The sequence below is a fragment of the Giraffa tippelskirchi genome, chromosome 9 (genome assembly GCF_054371585.1).
Source record: "Giraffa tippelskirchi isolate mGirTip1 chromosome 9, T2T-mGirTip1v1.2.pri, whole genome shotgun sequence".
In the NCBI taxonomy this organism is placed as follows: domain Eukaryota; kingdom Metazoa; phylum Chordata; class Mammalia; order Artiodactyla; family Giraffidae; genus Giraffa; species Giraffa tippelskirchi.
This window is the reverse complement of record NC_137283.1, coordinates 1,086,215-1,105,070: the sequence shown is the minus strand read 5'-3', so window position 1 is coordinate 1,105,070 and position 18,856 is coordinate 1,086,215. Positions and strand designations below refer to the sequence as shown.

Here is an 18,856-nt window from a genome sequence, read left to right as displayed (position 1 = left end):
TGGACAGGGAAGCCTGGCATGCGGCAGTCCATGGGGTCACAAAGAGTCGGACACAACTGAGCGACTGAACTGAAAGATTTTATGAAAAGTTAAATCAATTACGCAGTCATTAAAAAGTATAGTTTCTAAAGAGACTACCAGGTAACGAGTAAAAGTCATGAAACAACATTAAGGAAAAAAGAGGGGGAAAGGCAGAATATGAAACGATGTACCGTGTGACCATGATATTCAGAAACACACGTTCACGGAGAAGAGAGTGGATGAAATCTTATCAAAATGTTAATCAGAATCATCTCATGGGGCTACAGATGACTTTTTGAAAAATTGGATTTTGGGGTGTTTTTCAGATTTTTCTAAAGGATATATATTGCTTTAAAAAGCAAAAAGTAAGTGTTAATATAAACAGAAATGTAATTCTATCCCTTTCCCTTTCAGAGGCATTTAGAAATGTCACACATAGTCAGATTTTTAAAGTGTGAATTCTTGTTTAATTGAAGGAAATACTTTTAACAATAAAGTGAGACTTCACGTACAAATACTCAACTCTTTGGAAAAAAACTTTGTTAAAGGTATGAAGTTGGTTGGCAAGGGCTGTGGGTTGAGAGCTAAGGAGATAGCTAGTGCAAGGCCATTTCCTAATCAGGCCTCATACTACTGGCATCCACTCCCCTTCCTCTGTCCAGAAGAGATCTTGTTCTGATCCAGTCCTTGGGAGAGGCAGACTCGGGGCGTGACTAGCCCCTTACCAGCCGCTGGTTCAATAAGCATGTGAAATGATTCATAACAAGGAGCAAAGGAAAAAAATGATTTGCTGTGCTTTCTGAGAACTTCTGAAAGCCAATGCATATCCAGTGGGCTATGGGACCCAGAGCTGCTCAGTCCAGAGAATTTTACAAAAATAGAGCAGGAGCTCCAAAATCACTTCCAAAGTCCTATGGACCTCCAATTCTGAGAGAGTGTGGCTGGGTCTCTGTTACTAGCAGTCAGGGCTTCCTCTGTGGGGCTGACACACTTTTAAAGTGGTATTTTTTTCCTCCAGGTTTTGAAACAGAATTTGCAGGGTTCTTGCACAACATGAAAATGCAGAGTTTCTTATTCAAAATTACTGAAAATTTCAAGACAGTGACTGCAGAGCATTAAACCAATAGTAGGGCCCTTCGCAGCAAGAGACCCTGAGAGAGAGTATGAGTCACATATTGGGGAAGCAAGCTCAGGTTACTTCCTTTATTGGTTCCTACCAAGGAAAGTTCTCCTTTGCCTTGTGACCTCAATTACCTTATATCACTGGTATCCAAGTCATCCTCAAAGTCCAATCTTGTTTCTCCTCAGTTCTGTTCAGTTGCTCGGTCATGTCCGACTCTTTGCCGCCCCATGGACTGCAGCACGCTAGGCTTCCCTGTCCATCACTAACTCCTGGAGCTTGCTCAAACTCATGTCCATCAAGTTGGTGATACCATCCAGCCATCTCATCCTCTGTGGTCCTCTTTTCCTCCTGCCTCCAATCTTTCCCAGCATCAGGGTCTTTTCTAAGGAGTCAGTTCTTCGCATCAGGTGGCCAAAGTATTGGAGCTTCAGCATCAGTCCTTTCAGTGAATATTCAGGACTGGTTTCCTTTAGGATTAACTGTTTTGATCTCCTTGCAGTCCAAGGGACTCTCAAGAGTCTTCTCCAACACCACAGTTCAAAAGCATCAATTCTTCAGTGCTCAGCCTTCTGTATGGTTTAACTGTCACATCCATACATGACTACTGGAAAAACCATAGCTTTGACTAGATGGACCTTTGTTGGCGAAGTAATGTTTCTGCTTTTTAATATGCTGTCTAGATTGGTCACAGCTTTTCTTCCAAGGAGCAAGTGCCTTTTAATTTCATGGCTGCAGTCACCATCTGCAGTGATCTTGGAGCCCAAGAAAATAAAGTCTGTCACTGTTGCCATTGTTTCCCCATCTATTTGCCAAGAATATGGGACCGGATGCCATGATATTTGTTTTTTGAACATTGAGCTTTAAGCCGGCTTTTTCACTCTCCTCTTTCACTTTCATCAAGAGGCTCTTTAGTTCTTCACTTTCTGCCGTAAGGGTGGTGGTATCTGCATATCTGAGGTGATTGATATTTCTCCCAGCAATTTTTTTTCTCCTGGCAGTCTTGATTCCAGCTTATGCTTTATCCAGCCCAGTATTTTGCATGATGTACTCTGCATATAAGTTAAATAAGCAGGGTGACAGTATACAGCCTTGTTGTACTCCTTTCCCAATTTGGAACCAGTCCATTGTTCATGTTTGGTTCTAACTGTTGCTTCTTAACCTGCATACAGATTTCTCAGGAGGCAGGTCAGGTGGTCTGGTATTCCCATCTTTTTAAGAATGTTCCACAGTTTGTTGTGATCTACACAGTCAAAGGCTTTGGCGTAGTCAATAAAGCAGAGGTAGATGTTTTGCTGGAATTCTTTTGCTTTTTCGGTGATCGAGCGGATGTCGGCAATTTGATCTCTGGTTCCTCTGCCTTTTTAAAATCCAGCTTGAACATCTGGAAGTTCTTAGTTCATGTACTGCTGAAGCCTGGCTTGGAGAACTTTGAGCATTAATTTGCTGGCATATGAGATGAGTGCAATTGTGCCGTGGTTTGAACATTCTTTGGCATTGCCTTTCTTTGGGATTGGAATGAAAACTGACCTTTTCTAGTCCTGTGGCCACTGCTGAGTTTTCCAAATTTGCTGGCATATTGAGTGCAGCACTTTAAAAGCATCATCTTTTAGGATTTGAAATAGCTCAGCTGGAATTCCATCACCTCCACTAGCCTTGTTCATAGTGATGCTTCCTAAGGTCCACTTGACTTCACACTCCAGGATGTCTGGCTCTAGGTAGTGACCACACCATTGTGGTTATCAGGCTCTAAGATCTTTTGTGTATAGTTCTCTGTGTATTTCTGCCGCCTCTTCTTAATCTCTTCTGCTTTTGTTAGGTTCATACAATTTCTGTCCTTTATTGTGCCCATCTTATCATGAAATTTTCCCTTGATATCTCTGATTTTCTTGAAGAGATCTCTAGTCTTTCCGATTCTATTGTTTTCCTCTATTTCTTTTCACTGATCACTGAGGAAAGCTTTCTTATCTCTCCTTTCTATTCTTTGGAACTCGGCATTTAGATGAATATATCTTTCCTTTTCCTTTCACTACTCTTCTTTTCTCAGCTATTTATAAGGCCTCCTCAGACAACCATTTTGCCTTTTTGCATTTTTCTTGGGGATGATTTTGGCCACTGCCTCCTGTACAATGTCACAAACCTCCGCCCATAGTTCTTCAGGCACTCTGTCTATCAGATCCAATCCCTTGAATCTGTCGCTTCCACTGTATAATCATAACGGATTTGATTTAGGTTAGACCTGAATGGTCTAGTGGTTTTCCCTACTTTCTTCAGTTTAAGTGTAAATTTTGCAATGAGGAGTTCATGATCTGAGCCACAGTCATCTCCTAGTCTTTTTTTTCCTGCCTGTATAGAGATTCTCCATCTTCGGCTGCAAAGAATATAATCAATCTGATTTTGGTATTGACCATCTGGTGATGTCCATGTGTAGATTCTTCTCTTGTGTTGTTGGAAGAGGGTGTTTGCTGTGACCAGTGCGTTCTCTTGGCAGAGCTCTGTTAGCCTTTGCCCTGTTTCGTTTTGTACTCAAGGCCAAACTCACCTGTTACTCTTGACTTCTTGCTTTTGCATTCCAGTCCTCTATGATGAAAAGGACATCTTTTTTTTTTTTTTTTCCTGTTAGCCCTAGAAAGTCTTGTAGGTCTTCATAGAACTGTTCAACTTCATCTTCTTCGGCATTAATGATTGGATTACTGTGATATTGAGTGGTTTGCTTTGGAAACAAACAGAGATCATTCTGTTGTTTTTGAGATTGCACCCAGGTACTGCATTTCGGACTCTTTTGCTGACTATGAGGGCTACTCCATTTCTTTTAAGGGATTCTTGTCCACAGTGGTAGATGTAATGGTCTGACTATAAATGTTAATTGTTCTTTAGAGATAACTTGCAAAATCAGGAGAGTATAGATAATACCATATCTACATCTACCCTTAAGATGAACAATTCTTTTACATTTTCACGTCTCTGAAGTTGGGACGCTGCTTAAAATCACTGTCACTGTGTGAAAGCCGTGTCGCAGCAGGTGTATATTGAGGTTAAGTGCATTGTTGATGTGTTGAGTTTAATTGCTTTAAAAATGTCTCCAAAAAGATATTTTGATTTAATGCTGAAGATTGAAGCTTTTGTGAACACAGGCACAGAAACAGAACAGTGAGGAATAAATTTTATATTAATGGAATAAATGTTGCTGGAAAAGGGACTGCAGTTCTTTATTTCCATGCCAAGCTAATCAAATGCTTCATAGACCACAGAAAGGAAGATACCATGTACCCTCTAGTCAGTGAGGCTGGCTCACCTATATTTGCTGAAGTTTGTGCAAAAGATTGTGTATTGTGGGCCTTTCTGGAAGAAAACTCCAGAAACACTCATGGAGGACTGTTTAAGAATTGCCGCATCACCACTGCCTGGAAGGCACAGGGGCTGACTGTGAGGATGCCCATGACCCAGGGTCAGTGTAGACTCTAAATGAGGAGAGCTCGTTTGTTTACTGCACTTGTCTTCCACTCCTTTGTTGGTCTGCGTGAATGACTTAAAAATAAAAACATATGCCCAAGTAAGCTTTCTGTTGTTGTTGTTTAGTCACTAAGTTGTGTCTGCCTCTTTGCAACCCCATGAACTGTAGCATGCCAGGCTTCCCTGTCCTTCACCGTCTCCTGGAGTTGCTCAAACTCATATGTGTTGAGTCAGTGATGCTATTCAACCATCTCATCATCCTCTGTTGCCTTTTTCTCCATCTGCCCTCAGTCTTTCCCAGCATCAAGATTTTTTCCCGTGAGTCAGCTCTTCTCAGCAGGTAGCCAAAGTATTGGAGCTTCTGCATTAGTCCTTCCAATGAATGTTCAGGGCTGATTTTCTTTAGGATTGACTGGTTTGATCTCCTTGCATTTCAAGGGACTCTCAAAATCTTCTCCAGCACCACAATTCAAAAGCATGAATTCTTCCGTGCTCAGCTCTCACATCCACACATGACTACTGGAAAAACCATAGCTTTGACTTAAAGCTTAGTTTCAAATTAAAATTAAAATTTTAAGTGTAAAGAATCTCATAGGATATCACTTATATGTGGAGTTTTTTAAAAAAAAATATACAAAAATGAACTGATTTTCAAAATAGAAATTAGACATAGAAAACAAACTAACAGTTACCAAAGGGGAAGAAGGGGTGATAAGTTAGGAGCCTGGGTTTAACAGATACACAGTATAAAATACACAAGGACCTACTGTATAACCCAGGGAACTATATTCAATATCTTGCAGTAACCTATAATGAAAAAGCATCTGAAAAAGAAAAAATTTATATAACTGAATCACCTTGCTGTACACCTGAAACTAACACAGCATTGTAAATCAACTATACTTAAAAAAAAAAATTTAAAAATAGCAAGAATGCAATCCACAGAATGAAGGAAAGTATTTCTCAAATATTAATATCTGAAAAGAGATATATATCCAAAATATGTAAAAATTCTTACAACGCAAGAATAAGAGACTATCCAATTAAAAATGGAAAGAAAAGAATGCATTTGGTCTTCGTTTAATTGCCAGTGTGTTTTCTTACTAGTTGTCTATAAGACTGTGTCTTGCATTGAATGAGATCTTGAATTGAGTACAGCACAGTAAAAGAAATGAGTGTGTCCTATGCTTCACTATTTTCCTCTGGTAATCCACTCTACTTTAACCTTTTTCCTTTTCAAGACATCATCAGTGTTACTTATAACAATAAGTATGACACAATGTTAACCTGCTTAGTCCTTTACAATTTATGAAATATTTATGCATTTGTTGTTTAGGTAATAAATTCTCATGGTTCAAAATTCAAAAAATGCAAAGAGTCTACAGGGAAAACTCTCCCATCCACTCCTGTCTCCAGCTACCCAGTTCCTTTCCCAGAGTGTGGTTAGTGTTATTAGTTTCTTCTGTATTCTTCCAGTACTAGGTATTTCTATACATTCCTCATTCTTATTATTGTAATGCTAATAACTGAATCCTCTATACACTGTCATCCTTGATTTTTTACTGGGTACATTTGTGTACATTATAAACATTACAGAATTATAGCCAAATATTAGTGCTGGCCAGTTGGCAGGCGAATGTAATTACAATTCAACAGATAATTTATACTGAGGCCCAAAGAGGTCAAAGTAGTTTTCCCAGTGACAGAGCTGGAACTCAGACCTGGGTCTTCTAGCCTCTGTTGGGAAAGCACAGGAATGCAGTATATTGGTAGACTAGTTTCTTTCAAATCACACTGTTCTTCCTTGAAATGCCAGTTAGCATTTGAAACTCCTTGGTGCTAGTCGGAGTCTCTGTCAGTTGAGACCCACTTCTGGGCCTTCAGGAATCATCAACTCTTAGTAACCATTCACCACGCCCTTGACAAGGTACTTGCCTTCTAGGGACAGGGAACAGCCCATGTGGATGCCTGGAGGTATGGAGAAACCTGGTGAGTTGGGATTGGCCAGGTCTGCTAGCTTTTCCTGCCCCCAGTTGCTCGTGTGATCTCTCCAGGATTTGCCTTAGCCTCGTCACAGAGCTCGTTCATTCATACAGCATTGCAGAGAGTATAAACAATCCTGTGCGTTATAGAGGTGTGGACGCACAAAGAGGTAAGCAGGCAAGGAACTGTTCTGCGGAGCTTCCTGTAGGCATACTGCGTTTTTGAGCACGTCCTCTGGTCCCCTCACCTGACATTAGTTGTTCCCCAAGCTCGTTTCTGTTGTGACAACCAGTAACGCTGGGTACTTAGTGCTTATCAACAGTAATCTACTTAGATACATTAGGTACTAGCTAAGAACTGACCACTGGTATACTAGTAGGTGTTTAAAAACCAACCCTCTGGGGTAAAACTTGGCCCTGACTTGTGGTACTTGCTGGCTTCTGTAATATAAATATTCCCACTGTGGCCAGTTGTATTTGTGTGTAGGTGGGATGAGTACAGAATGGCCAGAGAGGCAGGCATTATTAGAATGATCAGCATGCCCAGAGGTTACAAGGTGGGATCAGGAGGTTCTTTGTGGATGAGCTCAGTTTCAAGCATTGTTCAGGTAAGGAGGAATGTGATCAGCCAGGTTTAAACTTCATACATAATGCCCTAGACCCTGGGATTCGCCATCCTCTGAGGAGTTTCCCTGCAACCTGATGGACCATTACTTGTGCCTCATTCCTTCTCTTTGGAACCCCTCTGGAGACCACAAGTTTACCCAGGTCTGGAACCTAGGGAGAGTGAGGAGTATTAGGAAACATCCTAGTACATGCAAACTAGAGTTTTTAAGTCACTGCCCAAAATCTTAGACCTTGAGGCTCATGCTGAGCTAGGATAACTTTTGGGGATTGTGTCCACAAGCTGTATCCCATTTAGGGAATCTAGTTGTGATGTAATTCCTGTTTCCCCCATTGGTACATAGTATAGCTGTGCTAGACTGGCTCACGTGTCCTTCACCTGCCACTTGGAGCCTTAGGACTCCCATACAACCAGTGGCGGGTAGGGCAGTAGTGGGGCAGAGAGATTGAAGTACAGGAGCCCCGTCTGTAACTGGGCACTTCCTCTGGGCTCAGTGCTTCCATTCAGGAGCTCAGAGCTAAAACCCATCTCCTTCCCTTCTCCACCTGAGTGGTATTGGGGCCCTGCCGTCTTTCAGCTCTGTGACCTTGGGTAAGTAACTTAACCTCTTTACCTCTCAATTTTCTAACTTATTAATTGGAAATGATAATGCATTTTTCACACATATCTTCACAGCCATGCGCAGACCCTTGTTTTCATTAGCCAGGCTCACCCGCTCCTGAAGTCTGGAAGCCCCCTCCCACTGGGAGAAGGCACTTCTGGCCAAACCATGTGGGCTGTAGAGCAGTATCCTCAGTTCACACACCAGCTCTGAGCTCGCTGTCTTGTGTTCCAGGAATTAACTGACTTGCAGAGGGACCCTCCTGCCCAGTGCTCCGCAGGACCTGTGGGAGATGATTGTAAGTACCTTTCAGGGCTCCAGAGCCCATGAGCCTTGCAATTAAGACCCCCCAATGTATCCGCCCCTCGGGTTTTTTTTTTGTTTTTTGTCTTAAGGAGACCTATCGTCGTTACTGTTGCTTTCTCTTCCTTTACTTGTGAGTAGCTTTTTCATTAGATGCATTGACTTCATAGCCCGGCTGGTCAAGATGTTGCTGGAAATCACCGTCTCCCTCCACTGGGCACAAGAAAGCCACGTGGAAAGCCAACTGAAGCTTGGGGCGTTGCTGGAAAAATGGTCGTGAAGCTAATCGTGGAGGCCCTGCTGCTGCGCTCGGGGTGGGACCCGAGGGTGGGTGAAGGGTGGGGGTCGGGCTAGCTCCCTGCCCCTGCGAAGGGGAGGGGCAGTTCTCTCCCATTTCTGCTCCCCAGGGCAGACTGAAGGAGCTGCACTGGGCAGCCCTCCGCCGCCCTCTGTAGCCGACTGGCCGTGGGCCGTGCCGCCCAACGCTCGGACGTCCCAAATCTGTCCTCTGCTGTCCCACTTTACCTCTGCTTTCTGAGCATCTTAGGCTCTGGGACACTCATCCTTTACTGTGAGGCTCTGATAGCTGCATCTGAAGGAAAAGTAGGTGGGGGAGGGAGAGACTATAAAAAGAGGGGTGGTGCCCTTCAAGCACACCAAAGAATTAAAACAGGTACTCAAGCAGAGCTCATATATGGTTCACTGCACCATTGTTTATAATCCCCCAGAGGTACCCACATGCACATTAATAAATGAATAAGCGAAGTGGTATATATGTGTGTGTGTGTGTGTGTGTATACATATATCCAATAGCATATCATGTACCAATAAAAATGGATGAAGTTCTGACATATGCAATAACATGGATGAATCTTAAAAATATGCCATATGAAATAAGCCAGAAACGAAAGGACAGAAATTATACGATTCCATTTATATGAACTATCTAGCTAGACAAGGCAGATATAGGGACAGAAAGAGTAAAGAGGTTTGTAGAAGCTGAGAGGAGGCAGAAATGGGAAACTATTTCATGGTCCAGAATTTCTGTGTGGAGCGATGGAAACGTTTCAGAAACGGGTAATGGTGGGGGTCGCACTGCATTGTGAATGTACTTAATGCCACTGACTTGACACTTAAAAATGGCTTAAAGGACATATTTTTTGCTACATTTTCGTGTCCAACTCTTTGCAACCCCACGGAATCCTCCAGGCAAGAATACTGGAGTGGGTAGCCATTCCCTTCTCCAGGGGATCTTCCCAGCCCAGGGATCAAACCTGGGTCTCTCGTATTGCAGGCAGATTCTTTCCTGTCCAAGCCACCAGGGAAGCCATATGCTACGTTTTTTTAAAACTTTTATTGTGTTAAAATGCAAGAAAGAAAAATTTCACAGAGATGGAAAAAAAAAAAGAAAAGGGGAAGTAGTCATATGTGAGGAAGAAGTCATATGTGTATGTGTTCCTGCATGTTCTGTGGGCTGATGCGTAGAGGAACTGAAAGTGGGCAGACAGCTCCTGAAAATGGAGGATCCAAAGCTTTCTGTGGGAAATGACTCCCGTTGTGCAAGCAGAGCTAGTGAGCGAGCGTGGCTTCACGTGTCTGTGACCTGATCTGTGTTGGCCTTCCAAGTGTCATAGGTCGCAGTAGCATATCTGACCCCTCTTACCTGTTGCTTAAAATAATGTGAACCGGGGTTACTGATAAGACTGAACTGGTAATGGTTCAGCCTCCGCTTTCTAAAGGTACCCCTTGGTGTTCCTCTGCACCACGCATCCTCACCCTTCACTGCAGCCCTGTACTGGGAAGCAGCCCTCTTTATCTAAGAGTCTGGCCACCCTCCATACTCAGGACCTGAGTTTGGTGAGGTTTGCACAGTCTTGGAGACTAGCTAACCTTTTGGGGCCATCTCATGCCTGCCCTGTGAGTTAACAGCCCCTTTCCAGCATCCCTCTGCAATGGCCGTTCTCTTCCTGTCTCTTTTGGAGCCTTCTCTTCTGACTGTGCCTTTGGGTTCTGCTCAGCCCCTCAGCAGACCTCAGGGGTTAAAGTGAATGGGACCAAAGGGTCACTTGTTTGCCAGAAGGAGCCACTCATTTTATCTACTCCTCCCTTTCTCTGTATATTAATTATCAAAAAATCATTTAATGAGGAATTCCATTCTATATTATGATTAGGAAAAGGTATACCTACCAGCCAGTGATTAGCATGAGTTGGAATAAAAGCAATCAAAGAAAAAGAAGTGAAACTTGATTAGCTTAGGCAGCCGCACTGTAGATAAAAGCGTTTCCATCGGTAGCATTTCGTGAAACGTTTGACCAAGGGCAGGGGCTGCTGTGACCATGTTCGGATGCCTGTAGGAGCCTGGGAAACCTCTTCTCTTGTCCTTCAATTCCTTCCCCTCCTCATGCTTTGGCAATTTCCTGTCTGCTGGCAAGGACAGCGTCTGTGAAATATTTGAATAGATGGCAGGAAGCCCAGTACAGGACCAGGTTTGAAAATTTGGGCTAATTTTACACCTGTGATGGCTCCGTGAGACAGAATTCCCTAGAGAAGAACAGATCCCTCAGATGCTCTCAGCAGCCCCCTCAGGTGGGTATATAGGCACTTTCTACAAAGACTGGTATCCCGGGAGCTTCGGAACTGAGTCACCCGCCTGCTCTAGGCCAGTCTTGCTGAGTGTAGAGGAGCTTTGGTAGGGATGTGTACAGCAGGAACAGTAGCCTGACTCCAGAGAGGGCAGCAGGCGTGATGTGCAGCAAGAGAAAGCTCGAACGCTCTAAGCAGGGACCTGGCCTGACCACCAGCTTGGTGGGAGCCTGGGAGGGAAGAACATGAGGGCTGCGCTCGGCTTTGTCTCCTAGTCTTTGGAGATGTGTGAGAGGACACAGGCAGGAAATAGCCACATTGAAGCCCCAGGGCCACGGGCATTGATCGACTCCTGAAGGAGACCCTCTGGAGAAGGCTTCAGAGTGAATAGTGAAGAACCAAGGAGAAGAGAGATTTGTAAAAGTAATGTGCAAAGTGGCTAAAGCCTACCCAAGGCTTGATTCTGTGCAGACAGAAGATTGAATTATAGTTTACTGGCACCTGGATAGTAAAGAATTTAATTTTGTCCTTAAAAGATCTGGCCTTTGTCGCTAGTCTCAGGGAGGCGATGTCTAAACCACCCTGCCTGATAGGACTGTCTGTTTAGCTGAAGGCCTTGACCCAAACCAGCAATGTGACTTGGGTGGGGGCAGGCCACACTAGGCAGACCAGCCAGCAGGTTTAAGGTGGAGGTTTTGGATCATTGCCAGAGGAACTGGAGACACAGATCAGCCATGTGAACAGCCCACTAATCCATCCTGCTAACGTGATGGAGTTCCAGTAACAGCTCTGTACGCTGAGCCACGGGTGAGCATCCCTGTAGGCACTATTCTGTGCGTCGTCACACATCAATGCCAGGACTCCAGGGAAGAGGACGGTTGAAGGTCTACGTTTGGACTCTGCCTGGAACTTTCCCCATGAGCTCTTCCGTCAGCTGACATTGACCTCAGCCTTTCACTGTGAGAAATCAGAGCTGTGAGCACAATAATCTTTCATGAGTCTGGAGTCCAGTTAAATTACAGAAACCCCTGCAGTGGTGGTTGGTGTCAGAAGCGAGGGAAGGCTTGTGTGAACAGCAGCCTCTGAACAGAGCTGCTCTTCTTTGGTGGAGAGACGTGTTTGCTGGAGAGGCTCACGTTCCTGTCTCTTTTTTTGTCTTGCAGTGTTCCACTGGCAGGCCACCATCATGGGCCCGGTAGGTAGCAGGTGCTGAGCGCAGCCCTTGCTCTGCCTGCTGCGCCTCTTGCACATGCACTAACCTGCTTTCGCTGTCTCATCCTCCAGAATGACAGTCCTTACCAAGGAGGCGTTTTCTTCCTGACCATCCACTTCCCTACCGATTATCCTTTCAAGCCCCCAAAGGTGAGAACAGCGGGCAGGGACAGTGTGTGATGAAGTCACTGGTACAGAAAGCTGCCCAGGGGCCCTTATCCACCACCAGGAGTACAGCTTGCCAGGAATTAAACTCTGGACTTTCAGGGCTCATGCCTCATGTGAGCAAGGGCTGGTGTGGTGAGGGCTTCCTGCTGAAGACCTGTTTTCAGGGGTGACCTTGTGGGGTGGCGGAGTTAGCATGTGGCTCAGGCTCCAGTTTCCTTCTATGCAGTCCCTTTCAGTCTAGGACAAGACTTCTCAGCTCCTGCCCCAGGGACACTGAGATTTTTGTGGTAATAAAGTCTGAGATGGGAGGTGGGGGAGAGGATTGCTTCTAGGATCTAGTGGAGGCCAGGAATGCTCAGCACCCTGAATTGCACGGGATATGGCCCTGAATGTCCACAGGTGGCGAGAAGCTGGCCTAGGACCCTGGCAAGTCACCTCCTTCCTGCACCTGGAGTCCTGCCTTCATGAGATCCAGAGCCCTAAGTGGGAGAAGTGGAGTATGAGAGCTAGGCCACGCTGAGGAGCCCAGAGCAGGAAAGGGGGTGGGACAGTGAGGGCAGCTGGCGGCGGGGTCGCCCTGAGCGTGGGAAGGGTCACAGGGAACTGGAGGGCAAGGCTTTGTTTGGGAGTGGGGAGGGTGACACGGAGGGCACCCACGGTGTCCAGTCAGTAGCTCTGCTGTGGTGAGGAGAGGCTGGGGAGGGCAGAGACGGGTTGTTAAGGCAAAGCAGGTGGCATGTTCCAAGGTGGAGCCAACAGCACAGGCAGATGTGGTCACACAGCAGTGACTGTATGTTATTCATACCATTTTTAACATATTTTTATCTTTCTGATTGAAAAATTGATAAAAATGGGTCACTTTAAAATTAGAGCATATGGAGAACTAACTAACACACAGATGGAAGTCAGTCTGTTTATAAACCTGTCCCCAGAGAAGATCACAGCTAATAGCCCTGTGTACATTCCTCCAGGCTTTTTCTTCATATACCAATATATGTTTTAGTTCTTATTTTTAAAATGAAATTGTCAGTTCTGGTTGTGAATGAGGAAACCGAGGCTTTGAATGGGCACTGCATGTCCTTAAAATGGTGTGGCTTATAGTGAAGGGTGGGACCTGAACCCAGATGTGTCAGCCTATTTTTTGGTAACTTTTTATTTTAAATTAATTTTGGACTTAGAAAAATGTTGCAAAAATAGTACAGACTTTCCATATATGCCTCGTCAAGCTTTCCCTGAAGTCAGCATCTTAGTTTACTGAAGTCCAAGTACCAAATCCAGGAAGTCAGTGTCGGCCACAAGCTCTGAGCTAAACTGACGGCCGGCCTTTTCCACCAGTTTTCCTCGTGTTCTAGGACCCTGCACCGTATTTATTGTCTTCTCTCCTCCATCTCCACAGTCTGTAACAGAGCCTCCATTTCCTCTGGTCTTTCATGACCTTGATGCTCTTAAGAGGTATTGATCAGTTACATTGTCAGAGACCGCCCCCCGCCCCCATTTGGGGTTTGTGTGCTGTTTTCTCAGGATTGACCTAAGCTTTTGCATTTTAGCAAGACTTACGCAGAAGTCTTGAATCTGTGCCAGGGCCCCCTGTCTCAGGGTTTGTGATGTGTCTTACTGCCCTGAGGTTGACCTTGATGGCTCAGTTAAAGTCAGACCCTTCACCCCTGTGTGCACATTCTATCTAAGCCATGAGCAGAAGCCCCTCTGGGCTCCCCAGCCCACCACTCTCCCTGGTCATTGCCACCAGAGGCCATCTGGTGCCTCCATATTTTAAATCAGAGTTAAATGTGGTCAAGATTCTGGAGACTTTGCCAGCTTTTAGCGAAGAAGACTGGGTTATGCTGGGCACAGGGAGACAGATAGTAAAATACCTCTCTTAAGTATAACTGTTATTTCAGGGGTTTGGTTGAAAAAGTACGTTTCATGGTCTTCAACCTACACCCACTCTCCCCTCTCCCTGCTGAGACTTGCTGCAGTGTCTTGCCAAGTAGCATCTTACACCCTTTATTAATGTATAAGTTGCTGCTGATCTTTTTTAAAATAAACAGATAGGCTATAATCCTGCATGTCTGTTGGGCATTTTCAGGATTGCTGATTGCCCAAGGGCAGAGCAAAAGCAGCGCCTGTTATCAGAGACTGAAGTCAACCCTGTGAGTCGGGTTTCCTGTAACAGGAGAGTTGTGTGCTGAAATGTTACATCTTCTACAATACAAGAGAGTGTTTCTGTCTTTTTAAAAATCTCCTTTCCACAGGAGAACAAGATAAAGTAAGATTGCTGTTTTGGCAAGAATTTTCTGAGTCTATGGGGGGAATCTGGCAAGGTTGCGTGATCTTCTCTACAGGAGATAATAAAGAATAAGGCAAATATTTAGAGCCTGAGACACTTTGGAAGTTTAATGCTTCCTGGAAAAAAGTGAAAAGTGAAAGTGTTAGTCGCTCAGTCATGTCCAACTCTGTACAGTCCATGGACTGTAGCCTGCCAGACTCCTCTGTCCATGGGATTCTCCAGGCAAGAATACTGCAGTGGGTATACTGGATCTTCCTGACCCAGGGACTGTCAGGAAGTCTCCTGCATTCCAGGCAGATTCGTTACCATTTGAGCCTCCTGGAAAAAGTCGTTTGGTAATAGATGCTGAGCCTCACATACACAGCCTTCCTCTGCTTATATTCTGAAGTGAGTTGTTTTAAAATGAAACCAACAAAAAAATCCTGTTTTATTATAAACTATTTCAGGCATGGAAAGTATTGTAGGTAATCATATAATGGATGCCCACGTATTCATCATCTGGCTTCAGAACTCCGTTATTCAAGAGGACTTCTGAGTCCTGGCCATTGCTCTTGTTAGCCCTCGGAGCATGCTACTCTGGGGGAGATGGTGTCAGTCCCCACGTCCAGTTCAGGAGCCCAGCAGGGAATGGGTTGGGGGACTTCTCATTCAGGCGCACCCTCCTGTATCCCTTTCTGGTTTGGAATAATGCCCAGCTCACCCAGGATTGTGCGGGGCCAGGTATGTCCCGGTAGCGGTCGTTTCCACCTCACTTGGTTCATTTTCCAGACAGACACGATCTAGAATGTCCCTGTGGTTGGTCTGACTTAAGGTCTCTCATCTCCGCAGGTTGTTTTCACAACCAAAATTTATCATCCCAACATCAACAGCAACGGCAGCATCTGCCTTGACATCCTGCGGTCCCAGTGGTCTCCAGCACTGACTGTGTCCAAAGGTAAATGGCCGACGTGCACACTAGGTCCTGATGCTGCGCGCCTTCTCAGGCCTGTCTCTGTCACAGCAGTGTTCCTACCCCCACACTCCTGAGAGCGAATTCAGGCTCAGGGGAAGCAGCCACGGTCCGAGCCCGGGGTCACAGCCCGGAGGGGAGGGGTCCGAAGTGGTGCTTTCCCCACGCCCACCACGTCCACCCGGGTCTGCGGCTGCAGGGTGCTCCAGCCAGACTGTTGCACAGGTGCAAAAGAAAATATTGATCCTATTTATACTTTTGATCTAAAAGTAAGAAAGGCAAATATTACATTGCCTCCTCCATTCTCTCATTTATTCATTTATGCCACGTGGATTGTGAACCAGCCCTGAGTGAAGACGCAGGGCCTGCGCTCTGGATGAGGGTGAAGAAACCAGTCTAAACTGGGCTTAAGGAAGGCAGGCATTCCTTCCCAACTAAGAGACTGAACGCGCTTGTATGAGCACTGGGACTTGAACACAGAGGGTGTGAGTTACCTGTCAGTGGCGTGAGTGAGGTGGTAAAAAAAGCAGCCTCAGAGAATCAGGGAGCCAGAGCCCAACAGAGTGGAGTGTGAGGCAGTGCGGGTGGCGGAGCTTTGGGCGGCAGACGGGGCCCCGAGGCACCGGGACAGCTGCCGGAGCAGGCTGTTCGGGACTCTGCGCGGTGAGTCTGGAGGGAGGGCTGCCCACTCCCACGTGTGGTGCAGACGCTGCGGAGGCAGAGCTGACTCCAGCACTCAGGCCTCCAGGAGACAGTTCCACCCTGGGGCCTGCTCCTCTCTGGGCTGCATCCTCTCCCCAGTGCATGGCTTTGGGTGTGGGGGTCAGGACACTGTCTAAGCCTGAAGAAGGGAGAGGGAATCAGAATGGCCAGGAGTAGGCACTTGAATGTGGAAGGAAGGAAGGAACTAGCCCTCTCACGACACGTCCTCTGAGCTCAGAACAGCAGGAGAGTTGAATAGCTTTAAAAAGACAAATCATCCCTCATTCATAGTTTACCTGGTTTACCATAGTTTAACTGTGGTCAGGACTTGGATGCATTCACTGAGGCAAGGATGATACTTGTTTGGGGTGGTACAGAGGGCTCCAGAGCAAATCTAGGATCGACAGTGCATTTAGCCTGGACCCTAACAATCCCAGCAGCACCACTTCCTCAGCCTCCAGCCACAGCCCGGGTGGGAGTGTCCTCACAGGTCCAGAGCGGAACTGAGAGTGTAGGGCAGCGTGCGTTTGCTTGGCAGTCACACAGACCTGGTTTAGAATCTTGTTTCTACCCGTTTGGTGGGTGTTCCCAGTCTGTAACCTTGGACAGGTCACCAGAATCTTCTGAGTTCTGGCTTCTTTAATAGTGAACAGGGCCCCTGGGACCAAACAACAAAGGTATGTGGCTCGGAGCCAAAGAGCTTTTGAGATCAGGAAAGGAAGGCCAGAAGTGCCCCAGAGCAGATGTAGCTGGGACACCACAGGGTAACATTGCTGTTCAACTGATAGATGGACAAAGTAAATACATTCATGACCCTTGGGGCATCAGAATAATTTTGCTGGGATGTTGAAGAGAAAATAATTGCTTGGTCAACAGAGAGTTCAAGGTGCGGGGCTCCCTGGACCTGGGTGACCTGGGAGCCTTGTGACTGCAGTTGACTCATTGTTTCTCTTCTTTCCAGTTCTCTTATCCGTCTGTTCTCTGCTCTGCGACCCCAACCCTGATGACCCTCTGGTGCCAGAGATAGCCCATACCTACAAGGCTGATAGAGAGAAGTATGTGTCCTCTTTAGATTGCCTTTGGGCCCCAGCTGCTCCAGGCAGCTCCCAGCAATACCCTGACCTGGTGCTTCCAGGTCAACGAGGTTTTCCCATGGACATCATCCTGCCCATTCTGAGTGGGGCTGAGACTCCTGCCTCTCACTAACATATCTTTTGACTCTGAGGAGGGAGAAGGAGATAAAAGCAGTTTGCCCTCCTGGATAGCTCATCAGCTGCCACTGCTGCTGCTGCTGCTAAGTCGCTTCAGTCGTGTCTGACTCTGTGCAACCCCATAGACGGCAGCCCACCAGGCTCCCCCGTCCCTGGGACTCTCCAGGCAAGAGTACTGGAGTGGGTTGCCATTTCTTTCTCCAATGCATGAAAGTGAAAAGTGAAAGTGAAGTCGCTCAGTCGTGTCCGACTCTGAGCGACCCCATGGACTGCAGCCTTCCAGGCTCCTCCGTCCATGGGATTTTCCAGGCAAGAGCACTGGAGTGGGTCGCCATTGCCTTCTCCGCAGCTGCCACTACTGAATCCTAAAATATTATTGCCAAACCTGCCCTTGAGGCCAATAATCTCAGTGGTCAGCCAACAATTGACTCAGAAGAATCTGACACATGAAAATTCTGGATTAAAATACCAGGATTTTCTCGCAAGATAATGGGGTATCTGCTCAGATACGCCCAGGGTGAGGCCCAGGCTGGTTGAGGTGGGAACGTGCTGTGCTCAGTTTGCTGGTTGAGGCTAAGAAGTGAGCAGTGTGTCCTGATTTACTGACAGCCCCTCACCGCCAACTCTCTGTTTAAGTACTGATTACCAGACTCGTGGCTGTAGAATTCTGACTCCTGTGGCCAGACACAGCCATGAGCACTGTAGCCTGAGCCGATGTCTGTGGCTGCTGAGGCAGGTCCATTGTGTGAAAACCTCTGAGCGTTGACAGCTCTGTGAGGAAGAGCCAGACGTGGCAGGGCCCCAGGAGTCAGCAGAGGCAGCCCTGTGAGCAGCTCGGGGCAGGAGCCGGGTGCAGAGGGCGGAGTTGCTGGCTTTTAAAAGAGCTCTCCAGTAGGTCTTTTAGTTCATTATTTCTCTTCTGTCTAAAGAGATTAGAATGGAATGTGGTTTTTCCAACATATATTTCTTGAAACCTTTATAGAGCTCATTATTTCCCTCATTTCAGTTTTCCTGTATGACACAGTGATTTTTAATTGATGAGATCTTAGTTTGTATTTATTCAACACTTATGATGATATATTTTAGATATACCAGAAGTGATTTTCTTCATTGTCCCCTCTGATTACATAGCTCTCTCACAGTATCATGGCACCAGGTTTCATTACAGTAACGTGGATAAATGCACAGATTCTCAACGGGCACCAGACCTGCTCTGTGGCTGCCAAGGGTGGCGCTGATGGTGGCCAGATTCATGGAGCCTGTGTGCTGGATACCAGGGACTGTCCCAAGCTGACCTCTGTGTATCTCCTCCTGATCCGAATGCATCCATGCTGAAAAACAGGAGAGACGGAGGGAGGAGGTCTATTATGCTCTTAAATCTCCCACAGCAGGTAGTTGTGAAGAGCTACTAGGACTCACCAAGCTCAGGATTTGTGGCCATGAATGGCATGTTCCTGCTCCAGGCGGCCTGTTTCATTCATTCATCAGTCTTAGGTATTTGATGAGAAGCAACAGCATTTCCTCTGCTGCTGCTGCTACGTCGCTTCAGTCGTGTCCGACTCTGTACGACTCCATAGACGGCAGCCCACCAGGCTCCCCCGTCCCTGGGATTCTCCAGGCAAGAACACTGGAGTGGGTT

General features: G+C 46.2%; 1 protein-coding gene across 27 annotated transcripts in view; it reads left to right on the top strand.

Moving 5' to 3' along the window:
* UBE2D4 (ubiquitin conjugating enzyme E2 D4) overlaps positions 1-18,856 on the top strand; it is a 30,934-nt gene that overhangs the window by 6,358 nt on the left and 5,720 nt on the right. For 18 of the 27 annotated variants that reach the window (XR_014065228.1, XR_014065225.1, XR_014065226.1 and 15 more), the window contains 5 exons: positions 8,037-8,100; positions 11,852-11,883; positions 11,973-12,050; positions 15,184-15,289; positions 16,968-17,061. Coding sequence is in view for 22 of the 27 variants with exons in the window: in XM_081529474.1 (XP_081385600.1) it covers positions 8,037-8,100; positions 11,852-11,883; positions 11,973-12,050; positions 15,184-15,289; positions 16,968-17,061 (374 nt within the window). In the remaining 5 variants the exon portion in view is untranslated. Of the gene's footprint in view, positions 1-6,536; positions 6,584-8,016; positions 8,101-11,851; positions 11,884-11,972; positions 12,051-15,183; positions 15,290-16,967; positions 18,285-18,856 lie in introns of those variants that run through there. The other 9 variants (XR_014065229.1, XM_081529478.1, XM_081529477.1 and 6 more) reach the window with 5 other exon arrangements.